General features: G+C 48.4%; 1 protein-coding gene across 1 annotated transcript in view; it reads right to left on the minus strand.

The window, feature by feature from the left end:
- LOC132472463 (potassium/sodium hyperpolarization-activated cyclic nucleotide-gated channel 4-like) overlaps positions 1-26,545 on the minus strand; it is a 67,475-nt gene that overhangs the window by 16,479 nt on the left and 24,451 nt on the right. Inside the window, 5 exon segments of the mRNA XM_060072070.1 lie at positions 3,645-3,699; positions 3,701-3,748; positions 3,750-3,887; positions 4,445-4,591; positions 22,249-22,467. Of these exon segments, the coding sequence (XP_059928053.1) occupies positions 3,645-3,699; positions 3,701-3,748; positions 3,750-3,887; positions 4,445-4,591; positions 22,249-22,467 (607 nt within the window).

Raw genomic sequence — 26,545 nt, forward strand, 5'->3', positions numbered from 1 at the left:
GTGTGTGTGTGTGTGTGTGTGTGTGTGTGTGTGTGTGTGTGTGTGTGTGTGTGTGTGTGTCAAGTAAGTAACGGGAAAGTGAGTGGACCAAGGCAATGTTCTCTTGACACAATCATTTATACACTCTTACATACACTTGCTAAAACCAACCTTCCAAAACACACTTCTATAAACACGCACACACATGCGCACACACACACACACACACACACACACACACACACACACATGTAAACACACACACAAACACACGCACACACTCACACACACACACAGACTTCTAATCTCGCTGCACGCGATAGTTCATTGAGCAGCTCATCCCAGCGACTACCTGTTTACCGACACTGAGTCAGAACTCCCCAACCACTAACCATAATAACTCCACCTCTAACTCCTCCACAAGGCTTACCTCTCACTACAACCTCACAATCAACAGCAACTATTGTTTTGTCTTTTTTTAGCTTTAAAATGTACTCCAGCCATGTCCCTCCACCACCTCAACCCCCATCCCCACCGCCACCATCACCTCTGCTTCCAGCACACCTCCACCTCCAACAACATCATCCCCACCTCTATCACCTCACAACCATAAAGTCAACCACTATCATCTCCACCACCACGATCACTCTCACCTCCACTTCAACCAACACCACCGCCTCCATCACCACCGCCTCCATCACCACCACCACCTTCACATCAGCTCTACCATCACCAACACCACCATAACTCTACAACCATCACCTCCATCCCCACCACCACAACCAAAACCCCCTCCAGAACATCACCACCACCACCACCAGCACCAGCACCATCACCTCTACCACCACCACCACCATCTCGGTACATCCACCACCACGACTCCCCCTGTACTGATGCAGCCACCAATTAATTTCATGAATGGCTAACTTGTGTTTGCTAACAAACTCCCAGTGGTTCTCAGCTTAAGTTTGCCTCACTCTCTCTCTCTCTCCCTCTCCCTCTCCCTCTCCCTCTCCCTCTCCCTCTCCCTATCTCCCTCTCCCTATCTCCCTCTCTCTCTTTCTCATACTCTCTCCCTCTCTCTCGCTGCACATTGGAAAGCACGCCGCTGCCAGGAATAGTTGCAGGATAATGGAGTGAAATACGCAAACCCTGGGGTTCTCTATCACATTGGTGCGGGGAAAATAATAATAATTGCAGATCAAGGCTTAAGATTAAAGCGCGCCGCGGTTGAGTCGCGGCATCGCTTGCCGCCTTTGGAGCCGCGGTTCGGGTTCCCCTATAGCTGTCTTTTTGCAAAGAAAAAATAACTGTTTCAATTTCGGCAGCTCTTCTCTAAGATAGTTGACATTAATCTCCATCGCAAACAAGCTGTTGAAAATGTATATTGTGATTGCAGAAGACGCTCGCAGCGAGAAACCGAGTTGTTGCTGTGGAAGGGACAAAAACGCGCGGCCGCCCGACTAAAACGACCGTCTGTGACGCCTATGGACTGGAGTCGGCTTCTCATTAAACACCCGATCGTGACTTATTAGAATAACTGCAGCGTTAAGGCGGTTATGGAGAGACGGGGAGGGGCTGGTGTCTTGGAGGAAGCTGTGGAGGAATGCTTTTTTTGAAATGTTGATTAGTTTTGGCACAGGCAGAGATATGGCCACCATCTTTCTATTATTTCTGAGGGGACCCTAGGGAGAGGGCAGGGAGAGCGGCCGGAGCGGGGAAGACGTAATTAAACTTCCACAGGAGGGTCATAAGCTGTTAAATGCTCTGCCGCTGTTTCTCATTACTTAAACAGTGTAGACTAAATGATATGCTGTCACCGGGCAAACTAATTGGTATTTGGTGAGGGCAGTATGGCACACATCATCCCCTACATGTGTCACATACACTGGGGCGGAGGGGGGGTGGAGGGCAGGACTTAAGAGGGTGTGTGTCTGTGTGTGTTTGTTTGTGTGTGTGTATGTGGGGTTGTATGCGGTGCACATGCGCTTGTGTGTGTGCAAATGTGTCTTTTTATGTGTCTGTGTCTATGTGAGTGTGCGTGTGTACGTGTGTATATGTGCGTGCGTGTGTGTGTGTGTATGTGTCTAAGTGTGTTTGCATGTGTGTGAGAGTGTGTGTGTATGTGTGTATGTCTGTGTGTGAGAGTGCATTTGTTTGTGTGCGTTCATGCGTGTGTGCGTGTAGGTGAGAGTGCATGTGTTTGTGTGTGTGTGTGTGTGTGTGTGTGTGTTGGTGCTGCTCTGACCCTCATCAGCAACACTTCAGCAATCAGTCTATAGCATGCCGGGGTTACGGTGAAAGGCTTTAAATAATACAGCCTAAAACCCTCTATAATTGACGTTATAAAACGTCTACTAGTAATCTACAAGGCACCAAAGCGCCTATCTTCTGAAACGTGTAATATTGTACTTTAACATGATATGCAAGTCAGCCAGCAATCTGCTCCAGGGTGCTATTTTACTCACTTACACACTCTCAACATCAGGAGGCACCACTCTGTGAATGTCACATGTGTTCATTGAATGAATGAATCTAATGTATTGCAACAATATGTGTAACAGGCTTTATTATTAATCGTGGATGCTGCAGCGACCTCTCCCTGTGACGTAGGAGAAATCGCGTTTACCCGCGGCAAAGTGAAACACAACAAATAACAGTATAATAGGAAGTGGGGTGCGTACATCACCAAGACATTTGTATAACAACGTCAAAGTGTTTAGGCGGTGGTATTCCTGTTTGTGGGATGGAAAAGTGTTTTTTTATTATCGCGACCCCTACGCACGCTTCCTGATATATACTCAACGCGGCAGACACGCTTTCCTTTGATTTGTTCACGGTGGCTCTCTGGAGAGCTGAGCTCCAGCCGTGGGTGTGAGGGAGAGGGTTAACCCCCCCTCCCTCCACTCAGAGAGAGATCTGAGGGGGTGTGGGGGAGAGAGTTACCCCCCCCCCCCCCCCCCACCCTCCGCATAAGGAGAGATCTGAGGGGGTGAGTGCCGCCGTGCCATGTTGCCGGAGTGAGGCTAACAGCCTGGCTAGGATGACTTGACGTCTCCATCGTATTGCTGTGGATCACAAACCAACGGCAGCCCAGGAAGACCTCAGCTTATGTGGTCCTCTTCTGGGTGGTGTGTCCACCATTTTAAACACCAGAACATAAAACGGTCCGGACCTAAATGTACAAAAATGTATGCGTGCTGATTTACGGGTCCTTTCAGCCGATGCGTCTCACAAAACCATTAGCGCAAACGTTATGGTGTCGCATTCGGGTGTCAACAGGAAACAACACCCACACACAGACAAACATGCACGCGCAAATGCACGCACACTGTTGTGTGTTGCACAGTGTTGTCAAGAAACTGGGTTTTTCTAACTTTGATGCAATACCTTGAAAAATATCAATATTCTATCCCATTTTTGATGCATACTATATGCAATATCTATTTTTATATGGAGAAATAAATATAACAAGGTTATAACATAGAGCGAGGAATCGCCGCTGGTACCGAGTGTATCGATACTGCGGTTAAACAGTACTGAAATCGTTAATATTCAGTGTAGATCGAAATCTATATTTTCTTGAAAACGCTATCGCACACAGAAAGACACACGCATTCCTCCACAACATTTGTGTGCTCCCCGGCCCTGCGGGGGTCACTCACCCCCGAAGTAGGAGCCGTCGGAGAGCTTGGTCTCCTTGTTGCCCTTGGTCAGCACGGCCCACGACGCCGTGCTGGATGAAGTACATCTTCTTGCCGATGGTGCCCCTCCCGGATGATGTAGTCGCCCGGCTGGAACACCTCGAACCGCAGCTTGGTCAGCATGGAGGTCACGAAGTTGGGGTCGGCGTTGGCGAACAGAGGCATGGACGCCACCAGCTTGCGGCAGTTGAAGTTGATGATCTCCTGCATGGGCGGACGCGAGGGGACACGCACACAAGTGAATAAATGCACATGCACACAAAGACGCGCAAACACACGCACTCACACACACACACACACACACACACACACACAAACACAGATGATGTGATTAGATAATACAAAATATATCATAAATAATAAAGATAATAAAAGTTCCACTATGAGAGCTACTGTATCTGAGAGAGCTTAATCTCCTGAGGCCAAGGTGGAGACACACACACATACACTCATACACTCACACACACTATATACAAAAAACACAAACACACAAACAGACACATACACACACACAGTCAAACTCAAATACACAGACACACATACAAACACACAACACACCCACACACACACACACACACACACACACACACACACACACACACTAAGACACACACACACTCACACAAAGACACACACACACACATACTCACACAAAGACACACACACACACACACACACTCACACAAAGACACACACACATACTCACACAAAGACACACACACACACACAGACCCACACACACCCGGGCCTGGGCCCTGTACCTCTCTCAGCGGCTCGTTGAGCTCCCCCAGGATGCTGTCCTCGTCGAACATCTTGCCCTGGTAGCGGTGCTCATAGTAGTCGTGGATCCGCTGGCGCATGTCCGCTGGCAGCTTGTGGAAGGACATGTACTGCTCCACCTGCTTGTACTGCAGGGGGACGCACCCAGGGACGCACGCACACACACACACACACACACACACACACACACACACACACAGGGATACACGCACACACACAGGGACGCACGCACACACACACACACACACACACACACAGGGATACACGCACACACACAGGGACACACACACACACGCACACAGGGATGCACGCACACACAGGGACGCACACACACACAGGGATACACACACACACACAGGGAACCACACGCACACACAGGGACGCACACACACACAGGGATACACACACACACACACAGGGATACACACACACACACAGGGAACCACACACACACAGGGACGCACGCACACACACACACACACACACACACACAGGCATGCAAGCACACACAGGGATACACTCACACACACACAGGGACGCACACACAAAGGCAAACACGCACACAAAGGTACACACATGCACCCACACAGGGACACACACGCACGCACACACAGGGACGTACGCACACACACACATAGGAACGCAAAAACGCACACACACAGGCACACACACACACATACACACAGGCACAGACACAGGGATGCAAGCACGCACACATACACACACACACAAAGGCACACACACAGGGACGCAAGCACGCACACACACACACACATGGACGCAAGCACACACAGACAAGGATTCACACACACACACACAGGGACGCACACACACAGACAGGGACGCACACACACACACGCACGCACACACACAACGGCACACAAGCACGCACACACATGCACACCACACACGCACACCCCACGCACACACACAAACACACACACAGACACACACACCGATAGGGTTAATTGAAGGACACAGCCTGACACAACAGATATGGCTCAAGAGAGAAGGCGCAGGGAGAGCGCGACAGGAACAGAGTGCAGATAGACAAAGAGTGCTTCAGTTCATTTGCAGCGCTGTTCGTCGACGCTGTGTCGGCAGCACACCCTCGTTCCGGTTGGGCGGGGCTCTCTCCACCCAGTTAGGTGGGGTCACCATCACATGTTGGGCTGAAACCCCTTCGAGGTTGTACTTGTGATTCGAGATTGTAATTGAGTTGTTTTTTACGTGACAGGAGTATCAAGCATTGAGTTTGGTTTTGTTTGGTTCTGGAACAAATTGTGTTATTCTCGTATACTTTCTATTCTCAGATTCTGTGTTCAAAGGTCTTGCACATGCTGCGGCACATGTGTACATTGGGAACCCATGTGAAGCCATACAGAAAAATACTCGAGAGTGACTATCGGCAGAGATTCATTGAAGCAATTAGCCGCTGTTGAGAAGTGCTAAAACGGAACAATTGATTGGGAGTTGGGGCCAGATGCTGGCTGAGCCACACTATGCACAATATGGCGGATCATTGATTCAAAACAGTTTGCTTTTTTTTGGAAGGGCAGCTCCACTGCTTCCCAAAAGCGCAATTTAGTCCGTTAGTCGTAGCCACAACAGGAAAGAGTTATAGATTTATTTCTCTTTCTTTGCTAAACAGTGTGACCTACTGAGCCGGCAGACATAGGTCAAGTCCTACTTTCACTTTTAAATGGCTTCCTGAAACAGAGTAACGTGAGTCACCTCATACTACCGAAAACAACGAGGGTACACAGTCGTCTCGTAGTTGATTCAGATTCTTAGAACGCGTTTTGTATGCGTTGAGTTTCTTTGGAGTTGATTTCATCATAAGAAGTCTCTGGTGGAGTCAGTGAGCGTACTTGCCAGGGGGATTGCGGATCAACCATCTCTTACAAAGCGGCATGGGGATACCTCAAACGATGATACGCAACACGAAGGCTAGTATCCCCATGTCAACACATCTCTTGCATTGTCTTCTTGCATACACAAAAACAGAACTTATTAGTGATTTCAAGAAGAAAAAATTGTAAATGTGGACACAGAGGAGCTCAATAAAAAAATATAACCTTGGCATAAGTACTGAATAAGCTACCAATAATCAGACATCTTTGAATTGTTTTATTTTGTGTGACGGGCCGCATGTAATTCCTGCTTACAAGCAATGGAGAGATGAAGTTCCCATTCCAAACAACTATAAAAACAAAGCTACTTAATACGTTCACTATATAATGATCAAGTAAAATCTGTAAAATTCCACAGTGTATGAGGATAGCTTCTCAAAGCCGAAACACCAGGATGGGAGGTATTGATACTCTGGTCTCTGCAGACACACAGTGAGAGTCAGAATAGAGGTATTATAAGTATTGATACATCAGTATCTGCAGACACACAGAGAGTCCACTGAGTTAAAGAATGATGAACCGTGGTTATGCCCAGTAAAAAAAACGTGAGAAAAGTAATATATGTTTTAGGTTTCCGTATGCTTAGCGCCTGATCTACAAACATGAATACAGATATCCTGAGAGAGAGAGTTAGTATGGATGTGAACACAACACAATGGCAGTGTGAGCCTTTAAACCAAAGGATGAGGGACAGATCAAAGCACACAGGGAGTGGGAATAAGGAACATTATGACCCACTCACCATCTGAATATTCAGCACACTCTTCCCTTACTGAACAAAAAAATATATTACGCTACTAACCATTCACGGCACAGATCTGGAGACGGTCTTTAATCACTACTTGTCCACCGCGTATACGTGCCTGCTCATACAAGATGCTGGGCCTTAGATGTCTCTCTGTCTGTCTGGGATCAGATTTGGCCGACGTAGAGTCGGCAATAATCTTCACGAGAGGTCATCAAATAGACAATCTTTTTTTGAAATATAGTGCAGTAAATAGGGACGGGCATGGCGTGGTGCACGTCTCTTTAGGGCGATGCGGAGGAGCTGTCAGAGTTATTGGAAAATCAGGAGACTTACGCAGAAGCCGATTTGAGGGGAAAGATGGACAGATAGAAGCAACAACAGCGACGACCGAGGAGGATCTGAAGCACTAATGGACCATCTGGATAGGCTCCCTACAAAGCCTCTTTCTGGTTCACCAGCACAAACAAACATCCAGGCCCTGTGATCCGGACGTGTTCCTAAATCACTTCTACTGTTTCTAAAGGACCGCGGACAACTTCGCCCGCGTCCTGAAGGGGGAACCTGTTGAAATTGCCTGATTTGTGCGCAGTGATTGAAACTTTTGGGCCATGCGACCTAACCCGATATTTACATAGGGTATAATTTATGTTTTTGTTGATTATAGTTCAGGATCGTAAAGACCCTCATTAACACACACTGTGGCCCCAAACAGTTTAGCCTACCTCCCATTTCCATCACCCCCTTCCTTCTTCTCCTTATCCATATCACTCGACCTCCAACCCCCCCAACCCTTTAACCCGCCTCTGGCAAGGTGGAGGTCGATATGTGGGGGGGAGGGTGGTGTTTCTGCTCTCCCTCTCCAGCGAGATACTGCTAATGAAACAAGGAACTGCCACCTCCCCCACCCAAACACACACACACTCCCTCCCTCCCTCCCTCCCCACTACCTCCCTCCCTTCATCCCCCACCCCACTCCCTCTCTCCCTCTCTCCCACCCTCCCTCCCTCCCTTCATCCCCCACTCCCTCCCTCCTCCTCCCCCACCACACTCTCTCCCTCCCTCTCTCCCTCCCTCGCCACTCTCTCCCTCCCTCCACCCCCCCCCCCCCTCCCCACACCCTCCCTCCCCCTCCCTCCCTCCCTCCCTCCCTCTCTCCCCCCCAGGGGAGCAGGCTCCTGTGATGAGGTGCCCGGAGCAGTGCCTGAAGAGGGTGAACGGAGGGCTTTCTACATCACAGGGCCAGACCTCTCAGCAGCACAGAGCCCTCTAATGCGTGTGGCGAGCGCCGCATCAAATGCCCGACGCGGCCCCGAGTTCTGAGGCGGGGCAGGCGTACAGGAGGGCGGACGACATTGGCTCCTGTTTCAGTATCGACGTCCCCTCACCAAACACAAGCAGGTAACCTTCATCTACCCTTAATCCGTCCCCTATCAGGGCTCTCTCAGTGGCGGCCACCTCCTTAACCGCGGATGATCCGTTCAATACTATGTGCATACAATCTCTCTCTCATCCTCCTCCTCCTCCTCCTCCTCTTCCCGCTCTTCCTCTCCTCTCTCTCTCTCCCCCCCCCCCAGGCTCCCGTCTCTCTCCGCCCCGGCTCCACATCTAGACAGGTTTTGGCCCATCTGTGTTTGAACAAAGCCTTCTAAGCCCGACACTGTTTGCCCTGCGCGCTGCTCCTCAGAATGCGGAGCAGTCGGGAGGGTTCCAGCCTGCGCATGCTGATGATGAAGCCCTCTTCACCGCGAGGCTCACCTCCCAGCACGCATCCTCCAGCAGGGCTGTGTGTGTGTGTGTGTGTGTGTGTGTGTGTGTGTGTGTGTGTGTGTGTGTGTGTGTGTGTGTGTGTGTACGTGTGTATGCGTGTGTGTGTGTGTGTTTGTTGTCTTTATAATACGACTCCATCAATACACATGACACGTACCGAACACACACACACACACACACACACACACGTGCAATACACACACATGCCTTGTGCACACACCCACACGTACACAGATACATATTGAAACACACACACATAAACATACACACATACGAACACACACAAACACACACCTATTATACATAAAGCCGATATATCCATCAGCGTTTCAGCGTGCGTGTTGAATCCACCGAAAGACATCGTAACTAAATCAAAAAGAACATCTTGGTGTGATGGCCTGACGAGGGCGCCGATAGAGAAGGGGGGCGGCTGGTCACCTTCACGACAGCTCTACTTCCTCACAAAGTAGAGCTGTCCTCCCCGGGCCCGCTCCTATTGGCTGGAGCGTGACGAGCTGGCGGCGTGATGGATGTCTGCATCTGTACCTGCGGTGCTGCGGTGCGAGCTGACAGCCCCTAACCCACATTCCCCGTCCCTCCTAATGTCCGCGCATTAGCCGGGGTCCTGGTGAGGCACTCAGAGGGGGGGTGCATGAGTGGGTCCCCTCCACCCTCTCAACCTCCCCCCACCTCCCCCCTTCCCCAGCCTGATTTTACATCCGCTCGTAAAAGGCTTTTTACCGGCGGATGCGTCCATGCTATCCTCTGCTTTATACTGGATCACTCTTCGATGCCCCGGGTATGAATCACAGATAGCAGAGCCTGTCTCGTCGCCGTGACGCCGCTGTCGGTCATCCTTCAAAAACATCCCATGTTTGTTTCCTAATTCCTCTTCCTGGTATGTCCCTCCTAATTGCTATTTCTGGCTAATTATGTATTACTGATGTAGCCTATTAGAGACAGATTAGATGTGAAATCATTATAGATCATGGGAAAATACGACGATTGATGTGGAGATCGGAGTGAAAGAGAGGGAGGGAGAGGGAGAGAGAGGAAGAGAGAGAGAAAGGGAGAGAGAGAGAGAGAGAGAAAGGGAGAGAGAGAGAGAGAGAGAGAGAGAGAGAGAGAGAGAGAGAGAGAGAGAGAGAGAGAGAGAGAGAGAGAGAGAGGGAGGGGGGAGAGAGAGAGGGAGGGGGAGAGAGAGAGAGAGAGAGAGAGAGAGAGAGAGAGAGAGAGAGAGAGAGAGAGAGAGAAAGAGAGAGAGGGGGGAGAGAGAGGGGGGAGAGAGAGGGGGGAGAGAGAGGGAGAGAGAAAGAGTGGGAGAGAAAGGGAGAGAGAGGGAAAGAGAGAGAGCATGATGAACAGAGAGAGAGAGAGAGAGAGAGAGAAAGAGAGAGAGAGGGGGAGGGGAGGGAGGGAGAGAGACAAAGGGTCAGGATCATTGAGTTGCATTGTGCTCAGCCTAACCCACATACAAATCAGATCAAAATGTGCAGAACGCAGATAACACGGCGATAACACCCAGAGCGAGGCAGAGAGCGTAAACAAATACATTGTGTGCACAGGAGCCTCCTCACAGGCAGATCTGCTCTGAGGTGGGAGCTGATATCGGCGACGGAAGATGTGTCAGTAAAAGAACCAGATTGTTAGTCGGAATAGCTAATTCATCGAACGAATTGTGCAGACTTTGCTATTTGACAGATCAGCGTGGTTGTCCTAATGTCCCCGGTGACAACGACGGAAAACTACATTGCAGAGAGTAACCTTGTATCTTTCGACTTAGACTTAGGCTTCTATTAGCCTTCTAGTTGGCTAACACAATTAGCCTACTATTAGTACTGGAAATGTCCACTTAAAAGCTAAGGGTAGACGCATTTCTTTCCCCAATTCTATTAGATTAGAAAATTACAGCGCAGGATGTTTCCCGCTAAATAGTACACACATGTTTCAGGATCTGCCGGAAGGTCCGCCCTCTCTGAACACCCTCCGGTCTGACTACCCCCGCGACCGAACGACGTGATCAACGAAGAACGCGAGGAGACAGAAGACTGCCGCTTAGCGCGTCGCTCAGCGCACGCCTCATTTACAACAACCGCTAATTAAACAAGGATCCATAACTGAGCTAACGAAGCTCTCAGCTCAATCAGCGACTGTCGAATCCCGGCCTGATGCGTGTGTCTTTTATTCATTTCTGCGTCTTGTATTCATTTCCAACCCTAACCCTAACCCATACCCTCACTAACCCCAACCCTAACCCTAACCTCAACTCTAACCCTAACCCCTAAACCCTATCCCTAACCCAACCCCAACCTTTCCCTGCTCTCCGATTCCACTGAAGGTTTCCGCTCATCGCGGGGCCGAGTTGACGTCGTTAAATCAGAATATAACGCTTACGTCCCTGTTGTGTTCATGTCATCGACGTACACTCAGGGACGTTAACTTAACCACTGTCTCTTCCAGGACGTGTACAGTACAGTACTTCCATGCTCATATATGGAAGTAGTAACAATAGAAAATCACAACATGGGTTGAATGAATATAATCAATGCATTGATTAGGATCAAGGTCGATTTTCAACCTCATGGATATTAAGTTCATACACACACAAAAACACACACACACACACACACACACACAGAAAAACACACACACACACACACACAAAAAAAACACACACACACACACACACACACACACACACACAGACAAATGTGTTTGGGGAGTACATCATCACAGCTCCACAGAGCCCGTTTGCGCATGCTCAGAGCGAGCTCAACCCTTTAAACACATGTGGCTCCTGAGGTGAGACGGGGCCCCCATGAGGCTGAATGAAGCCCCGGCCTAGGGCCGAAGAAGGCCCCGTAACGCGCTGTTCTTAGGATGCAGCGGCCATGTTCCTCCCAGGGCCTGCGATCGTTAAGACTATCTTAGCATTTAATACGTTTCATTTTTGAGTCAATCTGTCTATGAGCTCTGAGCTTCAGAGCTCTGACAAAGCTCTGAAGACGCACCGCAGCTCAGGTCCCTGTGATGTATTCTCCTTGATCGTCAAAGTAAACTAAATATAGACAGCAAGCTAAATATAAGAGGGCCGCACACGCTAGCGACATGCTAAAGCAGATCTGACAGGATGGCTCACGCAAAGAGGCAGCCAACGCATTGTGTGCTAAGTCATATAATGACAGACTAACAGGATAGCTTATGATCTATTCTGAAGCTGACAAATGTCATGACCTTGCTTTCTTTATCTCACAGAACACACACAGACACACATACACAGCGCATACCCCGACACACACACATGTAAAACACACAGAAAACACACACACGTTTGCAAACACATGCAGAGCCATCCCCCATGCATGCACACACACACACAGACACACACACACACACACAGACACACACACACACACACACACACACACACACACACACACACACACACACAAACACAAACAGTGGTGGTTAGCTCTATGATGGGGGAAAAGGGGGGGGGGGGGGGTGAAAACGGTCTGCCAATCAAGAAACGATCTCTGCGATGCGACTAGAGTCTGCAGCACAGCCGAGCCTGCAAGGAACTCCTCCTCCCATCCGAAACAGCCAATCACTGTCCCCGTGCGCAGCAACCCTATTGAATTAAGACGGGGGCGCTTCTTTGAGCGCAAATCCAATTCTTCACCATGTACTGTCAATGTTAATACTGCCAAACACAACTCCCTCTTTGTTCCAGACGTCTACCAACCGAGAGGCTTAACGTGCCATCTCAGGCACTGTACAGCGTATGATACTTCATGCAGCACCTTCACATTGTGTTGGTGTGTGTAATGATGCATGTTTTGTAATTCCCCATAGCTAATGGTCTCTTGCGCGGGCGTTCAAATTAAAATATAAAGTTTCATCCAGACCTTGAAGGGGAAACATCACGCTGCGGTTGCTTTCTGTAAACGAAGAATCATCGATTCCGTTTCAGTCACTTCACACACACACACACTCACACACACACACACACACACACACACACACACACACACACACACACACACACACACACACACACACACACACACACACACACACACACACACACACACACACACACACACAAACAGCATCCCAAACTTCTCTCACTCCGGTCGATTATTAACAGGGACTACTGTGTGGACGAGGAGAACGGGGTTGGGTAATACTCTGAGGGTATTCCCGGAGCGCATCATAATAAAGCCATTTGTGTAACTACCAACCGACTGTGTTGTTCTTGCCGAGCCACAGAGATGGCTCCCCTGTGGTGAATCCGGAGAATAATAAACAGCCGACACATTTCAGGCTTTAGACGGGGCGGGCTGCGTCACTGCGTCGCTGATCTCCTTCAGATCGTGTGCTGCTAAGGAGCCCCTTCTCTTCACACAGACCTGTGTAGTGCAGTGCGATCGGTGGTGCTCTCATTGACGGCGATGTACAGAATTAAACCGTCTTGATGACCGTCGTTCCACTCAAAAGAAGAGAGGCCTCTTTATTATAAATATGGGTGACTTACTCGGTCCCCATTTGTCTTTTCACTTTAAACGTCATTTCCTCGCTTTATTGCTCCTTTGATGACAAGTACCCCCCCCCTCCTCCACCCTCCCTTCTCTCCCCCGCCATTCTCCTACTCCCCCCTCCCTTCCTTCTCCCCACACTACTCCCCCTCCCTCCCTTCTCCCCCCACTACTCCCCCTCCCTTCTCTCCCCCCTCCTACCCCCTCTTCCCCTTCCCTCCCTTCTCCCCCCCACCCCCCTCCTACTCCCCCCTCCCTTCTCTCCCCTCACTCACTTTCATGGCGCATGCAAATTTGATCAAATAGCCCATGAATAATTCACTTCCCAAAAAAGATGTCAGCCACTTAATTATACTTTCTAAACATTTACTGCCATATACACAGAAGCACACACGCACACACGCACACACACACACACACACACACACACACACACACAAATGCACACACAAACAAACACATGCGTACACACACACACACACACACACACACACACACACACACACACACACACACACACACACACACACACACACACACACACACACACACACACACACACACACCAACACACACTATATCCATGCAACCTTGATTTCCATGGGCAAATGGTTCAGGTTAGAGATCCAGCAGACGCAATCAAGTGACATCAGCCAAACCAATCAAAATGTGATTTATTACATTGGCCTCATCTGTTCTGAAGGGTTGTGGCTGTTTAATGTGCCCCGACACTGTGTTTTGCTGGTCAACTGTTGTTAGGGCGAGGGTTTGTCAATAGGAGGGAATGGAAGACCGGTCTCTGAGTCCCCATCACTCACCAGCTGTGATGATGTCACTCTTGGAACGGATTGAAGTGGGCCTGCAGAACTTAGCAATGTCTTTGATTAAACCAACGACTCTCTGTTTTCTGTCTTACAAAGGTGCTATTTTATTCAGGGCAGTTCGGGGCCAGAGTTGTAGACTTGTGTGACTTTTTGCAGCTCTAATAGAAATGTTTGTTGTGATGCCTGACCAAAACATGCAGCCTCAGAGTCCCTGATCCAAACGGCCCCTCCACGGCTTTGGCTCAGCAGTAAAACTTGAATAAGGGTCCCGAGGACGGAGGGAAGGGAGAGGGGATGCAGCGCACTGTACAGAACAGATGCCGTCGGGCCCATAGTTGCTAACGACTTCGGCTGTGGTTGTGAGCTCGAATCAGCCTCGACCCCCCCTCCCACCTGTCGACAGCAGCTTCCTTGAATTGGGCCGCGGTAGCGACACAGATTTGCAAAGTGCACGGCTCCATTTCAGAGAGCGAAACAAAGTGAAAGAAAGCGCTGTTTCTTCGTGTTATTCACTTCTGAAATAAGAATCCGCCCGGACTCCCTGCAGCTCTCGCCGAGCGTGTGACCGGTGTGAAGGGAGGTTTAGGGAGCGCTCCGTCAAGTGCAAACATGTTGGTCGTACGAGGGATCTTTCAGTGTGAGGCGGAAGCACAAAAGGGCCCCAAGGGCCCCGTTCACCCTGGGCTAATCAGCCCAGGGCCTGCCATTTACTCCTCCCACAGGAGCCTTGTTTAATTGCATTGTGTTAATTGGAGATTCAGAGAAGAGAGCGGGGCTGAGCCAGGAACCGTTGCCATTTCCTGTCCAGAGCCACCAGGGGCGGCGTGCTAGAACACGTCGCTCATGGAGATGATGGAGCCCCCCCCCCCCCCCCTACGGACGAGGGAACCTGCTGGAACCACGGAGAAGAACATGGAAAGACAGCAAACAGCATCACAGCTGATACTTTGCACGCGCACACACACACACACACACACACAAAGACAGGCGCGAACATGCACGCACACACACGCCTGTCCACACGCATGTGCACCGGATTGCTTGCGCACACACACACACACACATGTACACAAAGGATACACACGCACATAGAAACAAACACACGAAGACAAACACACGCTACCACACAAATACACACACTCACACACACACAAACAAACATTAACCAGAGAAATATTAATTTAGAGCTACTGTCCTACCTGCCCCTGATTGATTCATGATTGATTACTAAATCTTGTAATCAACAACCACATTGTTGATTACTAGATTGAACAGACTACAATGATTCAGCGTATATAGGAACACACACACACTTTTACCAAACAGCTGGAACTAGTAAGGTGGTCAACCTGCCTCGTCATTGTTGAGAGCGAGAAACACTGGATGGCAAAAAAGAGGAAAATAAGCTATCAGGGATCCATTCTAGCACATTTGCGCGGCCATTGGTTTAAAATAGAGACATATGCGCCGTGAAGCCTGCTGATAACAGATGATTCCAGGGGTTGTTGGAGCAGGTATATGGGGAGAGTCTCCTTGTTGGCCTACTTTCCCTGCACACTGTGATCGTCGCGGCGCGATAAGGGAGCTCCATGCGGCCGGGCCAGAGACAGAGTCTGTGGGGAAATTGGCAGATTGCTAAACCATTCCAGAATCACACCTTCCAATAGCCCCTAGATTGAAAAGCACTGTGAAACATAATAGTTTCAGGGAACGCTATGACCCCCCAAAAGAGTTCAGACAGGTTGGGTTCTTTTTTTACTTGTGCTCAGATGAAGTGCAAATATATAAAAAACATTTAGAAAGCGAAATTCAATATATTTCCATTCAGCAGATAACTCGGCAAGGATTTGGATGAATGTGATTTCACCCCAGAATCTTTACCTCAATAAAACATTCAAAAGCAGTAGGAAACAATGAGTGATAACGAGCAGACCCTCAGACACATTTAACCACAAGTACAGCCACCATTACTACAAAAGATCCTTGCCTGATATTTCCAATAGCTCTGACCAAAACATCCCCAGGTTGGGTTAGGATGCGCTGAGGCCACGCGCTGTTCCCCTCTACAGAGCCCCCCTATCAGCTGCGTGGCTGCGGCGGGCGCAGACCGGCTGTCACTTCTCACACCTCGCGCCGATGGAAAACGACCCGGCGACAATTTGAAGAAGAAAAAAACAAGACTGCATTCCTATTTTGTCTGGGGCGTTCACAGTCAATTTGCATGAACGGCTCGGGTTTGAAATAGGGCAGAAAACAATATCTGCTTCTTTGAGATTCTCTTTGCGCTGGTCTTGTTTACACAGATGGATGAAATCGTGTGTATTTTTAGAATGGCGAGAAAACGTGCTGTCTTTGAATTCAATTGTTCCCTCTTTCTGACCTCTAAGTGTTCAACTTGATCGCTATCGGCTTGCTGCTTTGTGTTAACTTCTGTGTTGATACTATAGGCTCTCTAGGTTGTGTTAACAGTGTGTGTAGATACTATAGGCTGTCTAGTTTGTGTTAACAATGTGTGTAGATCCTATAGCACTATAGTTTGTGTTGTGAGTGTGTGTGTCTCCTAAAGGCTCTCTACTTTGTGTTAACACAGTGTGTGTCTCCTATAGGCTTTCTATGTTGTGTTAACAGTGTGTGTGTGGATCCTATATGCACTCTAGTTTGTGTTAACAGTGTGTGTTGATCCTATAGGCTCTCCAGTTTGTATTAACTGTGTGTGTGTCTACTATAGGCTCGCTACTTTGTGTGAACCGCGGGTGTGGATTCTATTCAAGAGCTCATTTAACTCAGCTTGCTAGCTTCTGACAGCCCAATCATTTATCACATGCTGTCGCTTTGTAATATAATTCTTTATCCACAGCGGATTATGCCCATGCTTTCTGATGGTAATTCTTTGCTGTCTTTTGAGAAGAGAGCAAATTTTCCTTTTTTTTCGTCCCTTTTGGCCCACTTCAGAATTCCCTTCACAATATCATCGTCCCCCAGAGAAATTCTAATTCGTTTTATCGGGGTTCTTTTTCTGAATCCTGTTCATACAACTCCAGTAATAATATAGCACTAAGGGGGTCATGTCCATATGGTTTTGTGTTTGGGAGCCCGGTCTTGAAGCTGGTGATGTAACGCCTGAGGCGTACCAACATGAAGCCCTGAGAATTAAAACAGGCAGGTAATTGAGTCTGACTGCTGCTTTGCATGGCATTAATCGGCTCTGCCTTGCTCCTCAGCAAAACGTAACCAGCATTGCCTGACTTCCACTTAAATAGGTCACCAAAGACAAATATTTGTATGTCTAAATGAGTTTTAGTACAAATGGTGAGGTGCAGACAGTAGCCGACTCAAAGTCAGAGAACCAACGACCCGGAACCGTTTAAAATCTCTACTTTGAAATTGCGTTCTGTTATTTTTTACAGAAGGTGGTGTTAACAGAAGCATGTTTGACTGGCGCTTCTCTCAAGACCATTCTGGAAATTCATCTTGGAATTCTGGTTCTGGCACTTTCATACTGTAAACTCTATATACTTCAATCACAGTCAGAACTAGTGATATTGGTGAAAAGGTATTCATAGTGGACAAATCCTGCATCAAATCATAATTATTTGAGTGAACTGTGCTTCAGGAAATATCTATTGATGTCTTCATATTAAAACATATAATATTATTCACAAATACAAATGGGTAATTTGCTTGAGAAGCCTAGTATTTCTCCTAAGCGGTCCCATAGCTCTGCCGAGGGTTTCATTGAATTCATTTATTTCTGCTCCTTTCAAATGATATTTTACAGGATTAGAAATGTGTAAGAAATATGGTTGGAAAAATAATTTCACTTATTATACTGGCACTATTCATTTTGATTTGAGTCCCTTTTTGAGGCAAGATGAAACAGGATTTTATTGATCTCATACGAGTTTAAACCCCTCTTCTGAAGAATTTTGTGCTCTTTACTGTCTATGCCAGAAATAGAGCGAAATGGTGTTGAACAGCAAACCCAGTCACCTGTTCCTGTTTACCTCAGACGGAATGAGGATGAGCCACTGTTTAATGTTGAACTGTCAAGTCGTGTCAGGGTAACACACAAACACAAACACACACACCGACACACACACAAACACACACACACACACACTCTCACACACACCGACACAGACACACACACACACACACACGGACACACACACTGACACACACATACTTTCTCACACACACTCTCTCACACACACACACACTCTCCCCCCCACACACACACACACACACCCACACACACACTCTCCCACACACACAAACAAACACACACACACACACACACACACACACACACACACACACGGACATACACACTGACACACACATACTCTCTCACACACACTCTCTCACACACACACACACACACACACACACACACACACACACACACACACACACACACACACACACACACACACACACACACACTCTCCCCCCCCCCTCACACACACACACACACACACACACACAGACCCACACACTTCTGTTCCCACCTCATCTCCTGCTGCCTAAGGACTTGTCACTGCTGTTGTGTCACCGTCCCAGAGATCGGCGGATAAACAACCCAAACTATCACAGAGTGAAATGTCTCTCTAGCAACTCTAGACCTGTGATTGGCCAGAAATGACTGAGGGGTAACTTGGAAGGTTAACTATTGGCTACCGCCGCAGTGACCCATTCATCCAGCTGATTTGTGTTCAGGTCCCCTAGAGGAAGGAACAGCTGGCTGTGCCTCTCTGTCTGGCTGAAAACAACCACCTGTCTGTGCTCCAGAGAACCAGCAGCGGATACCACCCCACCCCCAGTGTGTGGCGATGGTGGCATTAGGCTAACACGGAGAAGCAGAGTGCAATCTCCAGAAGGCAAAGCCATGTCTCGGACAAACACTGACATAAGAGACAACGACAAACTGTCTCTGTCCATAAGAAGGACCAGCTTGGATAAGATTAATACGACCGGACAGCTTTGGAAAAAAAACGGGCTTTGGTCGCCTGGCTGAGGCTGACTGCACAGGCAGAGTGGCTTATCGCAGAGGGACACTCAATGAAAGAATGCACTCTCTTAAAAAACTAATTACAGACAGTAAAAGCATTAGGCGGCAAGTACACCGGGCTAAAAGGAGTCCTAAGACGGGGTTCAGTGCTGGCTCAGGAGCTGCTCCGCTGCCTTCCTGAGAACCGGCTAAAACCAAACCCTATCTCGGCTGAAACACATGTCATTGGAACGGCTGGTTCTGATTGGCTTATGGGCGGCGGCAAAGTCCCCAGGCCCCAATTTGAGCCAATCTTCAACGACAATGGACGTCAAAGAGCGGGGTTGTGTTGTTGTGTCGTGTTGTCATTGTTTGTGTTTAGATCTCAGGGTTGTGCGGTCATGTTGTGTAGTTTTCATTTTGTGTTTAGATCTCAGTTTTTTGTGTGTGTTGATATTGTGTGTTGATAGTGTTGTGTGTGTTGTGTGTGTTGATATTGTTGAGTTTTGATCTCAGTATTGTGTTGCGTTGTTATTGTTTTGTTTGGATCTGTGTTGCGTTTTTATTTGTTGATCTCGTTGTGTTGTGTTGTGTTGTAGTCATGTTGTGTTTAGATATCAGTGTTGCGTTGTGTTGTAGTCATGTTGTGTTTAGATATCAGTGTTGTGTTGTAGTCATGTTGTGTTTAGATATCAGTGTTGCGTTGTGTTGTAGTCATGTTGTGTTTAGATATCAGTGTTGCGTTGTGTTGTAGTCATGTTGTGTTTAGATATCAGTGTTGTGTTGTAGTCATGTTGTGTTTAGATATCAGTGTTGTGTTGTGTTGTAGTCATGTTGTGTTTAGATATCAGTGTTGCGTTGTGTTGTAGTCATGTTGTGTTTAGATATCAGTGTTGTGTTGTAGTCATGTTGTGTTTAGATATCAGTGTTGGGTTGTGTTGCGTCGTGTTGTAATTTAGACCTCAGCGTTGTGTTGTGTCGTGTTGTGTTGAGTCTAGACCTCAGCGTTGTGTTGTGTTGTGTTGTGTCGTGTTGTGTTGAGTCTAGACCTCAGCGTTGTGTTGTGCGGTGTTGTGCTGAGTCAAGACCTCAGCGTTGTGTTGTGTTGTGTCGTGTTGTGTTGAGTCTAGACCTCAGCGTTGTGTTGTGTTGAGTCTAGACCTCAGTGTTGTGTTGTGTTGTGTTGTGTTGAGTCTAGACCTCAGTATTGTGGTACTCTTTGAGGCCTCCCCCCTGAAGGCGGCCATGTGGCAGACTAGCCGCCCAGCTCATTATCGCCCTCCACACGGCCCTACTGGGACCCAGGCTCTGGGCCTGCTCAGCCTGCTGCCAGAGCCCTCTCCTGGGCATGGAGCAGAGACATGAGCTCCACCACCACCACAATACAGCCAGGCTACCTGGAGGTGCTCTGGGGGACACCTACCCTGATGGCACTCAATATCACGATATATCACAATTTCACTTTAATATGGTTGATAATTGTTACTTTTTTTAGAAAAATGTCCTAAAATAAGTGGATCAGTTATATAATGAGCAGATTTATAGACAGAATTAGCAGGTATCTATACGTAATGAGCAGGTTTATATATATCTATCCATATATAATGAGCAGGTATATACAGTATGTATATATATACACATACATATATATACACACATATATTACATACATACATACATGCATACATACATACATACATACATACATACATACATACATACATACATACATTACATACATACATTACATACATACATACATACATACATACATACATACATACATACATACATTACATACATACATACATGCATACATACATACATACATACATTACATACATACATTACATACATACATACATACATACATACATACATACATACATACATACATACATACATACATTACATACATACATACATGCATACATACATACATACATACATACATACATACATACATACATACATACATACATACATTACATACATACATACATGCATACATACATACATACATACATACATACATACATACATACATATAAACACATATACATAATGAGCAGGTATATATGTATGTATATATATAATGAGCAGGTTTATAGACATAATTAGCAGGTATCTATCCGTAATGAGCAGGTATATATGTATAAATATTGTGGCAGACTGCATGGAGGAGCGAGGGGAGTGGTATGTCTGGCAACCTGCTGGCTCCACCCCCACGCCTTACATGGACTTCCTCCCCTTAACGACGACGCAAGCCTGGGGATCATTAAGCAGGGGTGTTTGGGCTTAAAAGGGCCAAGATACTACAGACAAGGGGTGTGTGATTTTGAAGGGCTAGCACACTACAGACGGCATCTGTGTGATCGTCTGGAGTTGCTGCACGGCCAACGAGGAAGAGATAGGTGGACACATTGAACTGATTAGGATACGGATGGTATCCTAAGAGGTGGATGACCCTTTTCCCACCCTGGTGGTTTTGATTTCCCATTTGAACTGCTCTGTGTTGTGTCTGTTTATCTATTCAACTTGGTGGCGTGGAAACCCCACACCCACTGGCCGGCTACAATATATAAACAAATATAATGAGAAGGTATATAAAGTATATATATACATATATACATACATACATACATACATATATACATACATACATACATACATACATACATACATACATACATACATACATACATACATACATACATATATATATACAAGCTTACATAATGAGCAGGTATATATACATATATACAATGAGCAGGCACTTAGACAGAATGAGCACCATGTGGCAGGACGACAAACACCCTCGTAACAAGACCAACCATCCCTCTACCATCAAAACCGACCCGCCAAACAACAACCAACCAACAAGCAAATAACATCTCTCAATCTCAATCAAGGGCCCTTTGGATCAAAACACCCAAAGGCCACCCAACGATGGCTCTTCACCTCCCCCCCCCCCCCCCCCCCCCCGGATGTGTGCCCCCCCTCACCTTCTCCTGGTACTGGCGGCGGGACGAGTCGAGGGACTGGATGAGCGCGGTGGCGTGGCCCACGAACATGGCGTAGCAGGTGGCGCCCACGATCATGCTGAGGATGGTCAGCCACACGTCCGTCATGCCCACCGGGGGGTGCATGCCGTAGCCGATGCACAGCATGTGGCTCATGGCTTTGAACAGGGCGTACGAGTACTGCTGGCCCCAGGTGTCGTTCTGGAGAGAGGGAGAGAGGAGGGGGGGGGATAGGTGACTCTCTCTCTGGGTCAGAGTCTTTCTCTGTCGTCCTCGCTCTCTGGAGAGAGGGAGAGAGGAGAGAAGACAGGACACCATCGCTCTATGGTTGAATCTCTCTCTCTGTCGTTCTCTCTCTCTCGTTCTGGAGGGAGGGAGGGAGGGAGAGAGGAGGGGGGGATAGGTGACTCTTGCTCTGTGGTTGAATCTCTCTCTGTCGTTCTCGCCCTCTGGAGAGAGGGAGAGATGGAGAAAGGAGGTAGGACAGGTCCCCATCGCTCTGTGGTTGAATCTCTCTCTCTCGTTCTGGAGAGAGGAAGAGAGGAGGGAGGACAGGTCACTCTCAAGGTGTTTGGATCTCTCTCTTATTCTCTCTCTCTCTCTCTCTCTCTCTCTCTCTCTCTTTCTCGCTCGTTCTCTCTCTTTCTCTCGTTCTGGAAAGAGGGAGAGAGGAGTGAGGACAGGTCACTCTAGCTCTGTGTTTGAATCTTTCCCTATCATTCTCTTTCTCAGTCTTTGTCTCTCTCTCTCTTGTATGCATCTCTCTCTCTCATGCTGGTTAAGGGAGACAGCTGGTAGAACAGATCACTCTCTCCAGTGGTGTAGTCTATTTTATTGTAGTGGGTATACTGTGATGATTCCCTCCCAGCCTCGTACAAACCCGTCCCACCGGTACGTGTGAGTGTGTGGCGCTTATGGGGTGTCGCACCACACTCACCAACGCAGGGGTCTACAACCCGCTGATTTAAGAGTATAACGATTATCAACAATCATGGAAAGCTGAATAGGTTTATCAGTTTTAATAACAGTATGAACAAATAGAACACAAAAATGAAAAGTTGTCCTTTCTATAGTAGCAATAGCAAATGCTAAACAAGGACAAAATCTACTCAAAATAATTGAATGAACTGTTTACAACCATGGCTAACCAGTGCATGAGAAGGAGATGACAGGAGACTAATGTTTCACTCTTTCAATTGCTCTAATTTGAGCTCTTACTGTTGTTATCTAACATGCCATACAGTAATTGAATTGTGTAAAAGTGGAAAATTACTGCACCTTAAAAATGACCATGAATTAGCTATACTCTCATTTGCATAGTGATTAACATTATGAATTTCAATTGTGTATACCCACTGCATGTTGGCTGACATTTACCTAACTTTTTTTCCCTCCACTCTAACCAAGGATGCCTGTTTTTAAATTCCCTAGCCTGACACCCAGTCCGAAAGGCTGGCCAGGGGTTCTCATCTAAAAGTAACAAGGAGATATACAGTGAGATTAAAACATTGTCTTCTGTTGACTACTTGTTTTGTGGTTTACACATTAATATGGGAGGACTGGACACACACACACACACACACACACACACACACACACACACACACACACACACACACACACACACTCACACACACACACACACACACACACACACACACACACACACACACACACTTACTTTTCTGTTGTGTCTTTGCTAGTCTCCGTAGCTCTGGTATCTCTGGCGTTTAACTTTCAATCTGTGTGGGTTGCTAATCACACCGCGAGAAGGAGGGGCTCGGCCCGCCAACTAACATGCAGAGATGCAGGGGCAGGGATCCCGAGGCGTTCCCAGGCCAGTGTTGAGATATAATCTCTCCACCTAGTCCTGGGTCTTCCCCGAGGTCTCCTCCCCACTGGACGTGCCTGAAACACCTCCCAAGGAAGGCGCCCAGTGGGCATCCTTACCAGATGCCCGAACCACCTCAGCTGACTCCTTTCTAAGTAAAGGAGCAGCGGCTCTAATCCGAGTTCCTCACGGATGGCTGAGCTTCTCACCCTATCCCTAAGGGAGACGCCAGCCACCCTTCTGAGAAAACTCATCTCGGCCGCTTGTACCCGCGATCTCGTCCTTTCGGTCATCACCCAACCCTCATGACCATAGGTGAGGATAGGAACGAAGATCGACCGGTAGATCGAGAGCTTTGCCTTGCGGCTCAGCTCTCTTTTCGTAACAACGGTGCGGTAAAGCGAACGCAATACCGCCCCGCTGCTCCGATTCTCCGGCCAATCTCACGCTCCATAGTACCCTCACTCGCGAACAAGACCCCGAGGTACTTGAACTCCTTCACTTGGGCTAAGGACTCATTTCCTACCCGGAGTAAGCAATCCACCGGTTTCCTGCTCAGAGTCATGGCCTCAGATTTAGCGGTGCTGATCCTCATCTCAGCCGCTTCACACTCGGCCGCCAGCCGATCCAGTGAGTGCTGAAGGTCACAGGCCGATGATCCAATGAGGACCACATCATCTGCAAAAAGCAGTGACGAGATCCTCAGACCACCGAACTACAACCCCTCCCCACCACGACTACGCCTCGATATCCTGTCCATGTATATCACAAACAGGATTGGTGACAAGGCGCAGCCCTGGCGGAGACCAGCACCCACTGAGAACGAAACTGACTGGCTGCCGAGGACGCGAACACAGCTCTCGCTTTGGGAGTACAGAGATTGGATGGCCCTGATGATAGACCCCTTACTCCCGCAGCACCTCCCACAGTTTCTCCCTGGGGACCCGGTCATACGCCTTCTCTAGATCCAAAAAACACATGTAGACCGGATGGGCATACTCCCAGGCCCCCTCCAGGATCCTTGCGAGAGTGAAGAGCTGGTCCGTAGTTCCACGTCCGGGCGAAAACCGCATTGTTCCTCTTCAACCTGAGGTTTGACGATCGGCCGAACCCTCCTTTCCAGCACCTTGGAGTAGACTTTGCCAGGGAGGCTGAGAAGTGTGATACCCCGGTAATTGGCACACACTCTCTGGTCCCCCTTTTTGAACAGGGGGACCACCACCCCGGTTTGCCACTCCTTTGGCACTGCACCCGACTCCCACGCGATGTTGAATAGGCGTGTCAGCCATGACAGCCCCTCAACACCCAGAGCCTTTAGCATTTCTGGCTGGATCTCATCAATCCCTGGGGCTTTGCCACTGCGGAGATGTTTGACTACCTCAGTGACCTCCACCAGGGAAATTGACGACGAAACACCATCAACCTCATCCTTACTGTACACAGCTTGGATGGTTCCCCGTTTCCCCCTCCTGAGGTGCCGGATAGTTTTCCAGAAACACTTTGGTGCCGACCGAAAGTCCTTCTCCATGGCCTCTCCGAACTTCTCCCACACCCGCTGCTTAGCCTCCGACACGGCAGCAGCTGCAGCCCTTCGGGCCTGTCGGTACCCTGCAACCGAGTCAGGAGTCCTCCAGGATATCATATCCCGGAAGGCCTCCTTCTTCAATCGGACGGCTTGCCTGACCACCGGTGTCCACCACGGTGTCCGAGGGTTACCGCCCCTTGAGGAGCCTAAGACACTGAGGCCACAGCTTGCCACCACAGCTTCAGCAATGGAGGCTTTGAACACCGCCCACTCCGGCTCAATGCCCCCAACCTCCACAGGAATGCCAGAAAAACTCCGCCGGAGGTGTGAGTTGAAGATACCTAGGACGGGGGCCTCCTCCAGACGTTCCCAATTCACCCGCACTACTCGTTTGGGCTTACCCGGTCTATCCGGAAATTTCCCCCATTCCCTGATCCAACTCACAACCAGATGGTGGTTGGTTGACAGTTCCGCCCCTCTCTTAACCCGAGTGTCCAAAACATGCGGCCTCAGATCAGATGACACGATCACGAAATCGATCATCGATCTTCGGCCTAGGGAACTCTGGTACCACGTACACTTATGAGCACCCTTATGTTCGAACATGGTGTTCGTTATGGATAATCCATGACTAGCACAGAAGTCCAATAACAAATGACCACTCGGGTTTAGATCAGGGAGGCTGTTCCTCCCCACCACGCCTCTCCAGGTGTCTCCATCGTTGCCCACGTGGGCGTTGAAGTCTCCCAGCAGAACTACGGAGTCCCCTACTGGAGCCCCATACAGGACTCCATTCAGGGTCTCCAAGAAGGCCGAGTACTCTGAGCTGCTGTTTGGTGCATACGCACAAACAACAGTCAGAGTTTTCCCCCTACAACCCTTAGGCGCAGGGAGGCGACCCTCTCGTCTACCGGGGTAAACTC

Source organism: Gadus macrocephalus, chromosome 14 (genome assembly GCF_031168955.1).
Source record: "Gadus macrocephalus chromosome 14, ASM3116895v1".
NCBI lineage: Eukaryota > Metazoa > Chordata > Actinopteri > Gadiformes > Gadidae > Gadus > Gadus macrocephalus.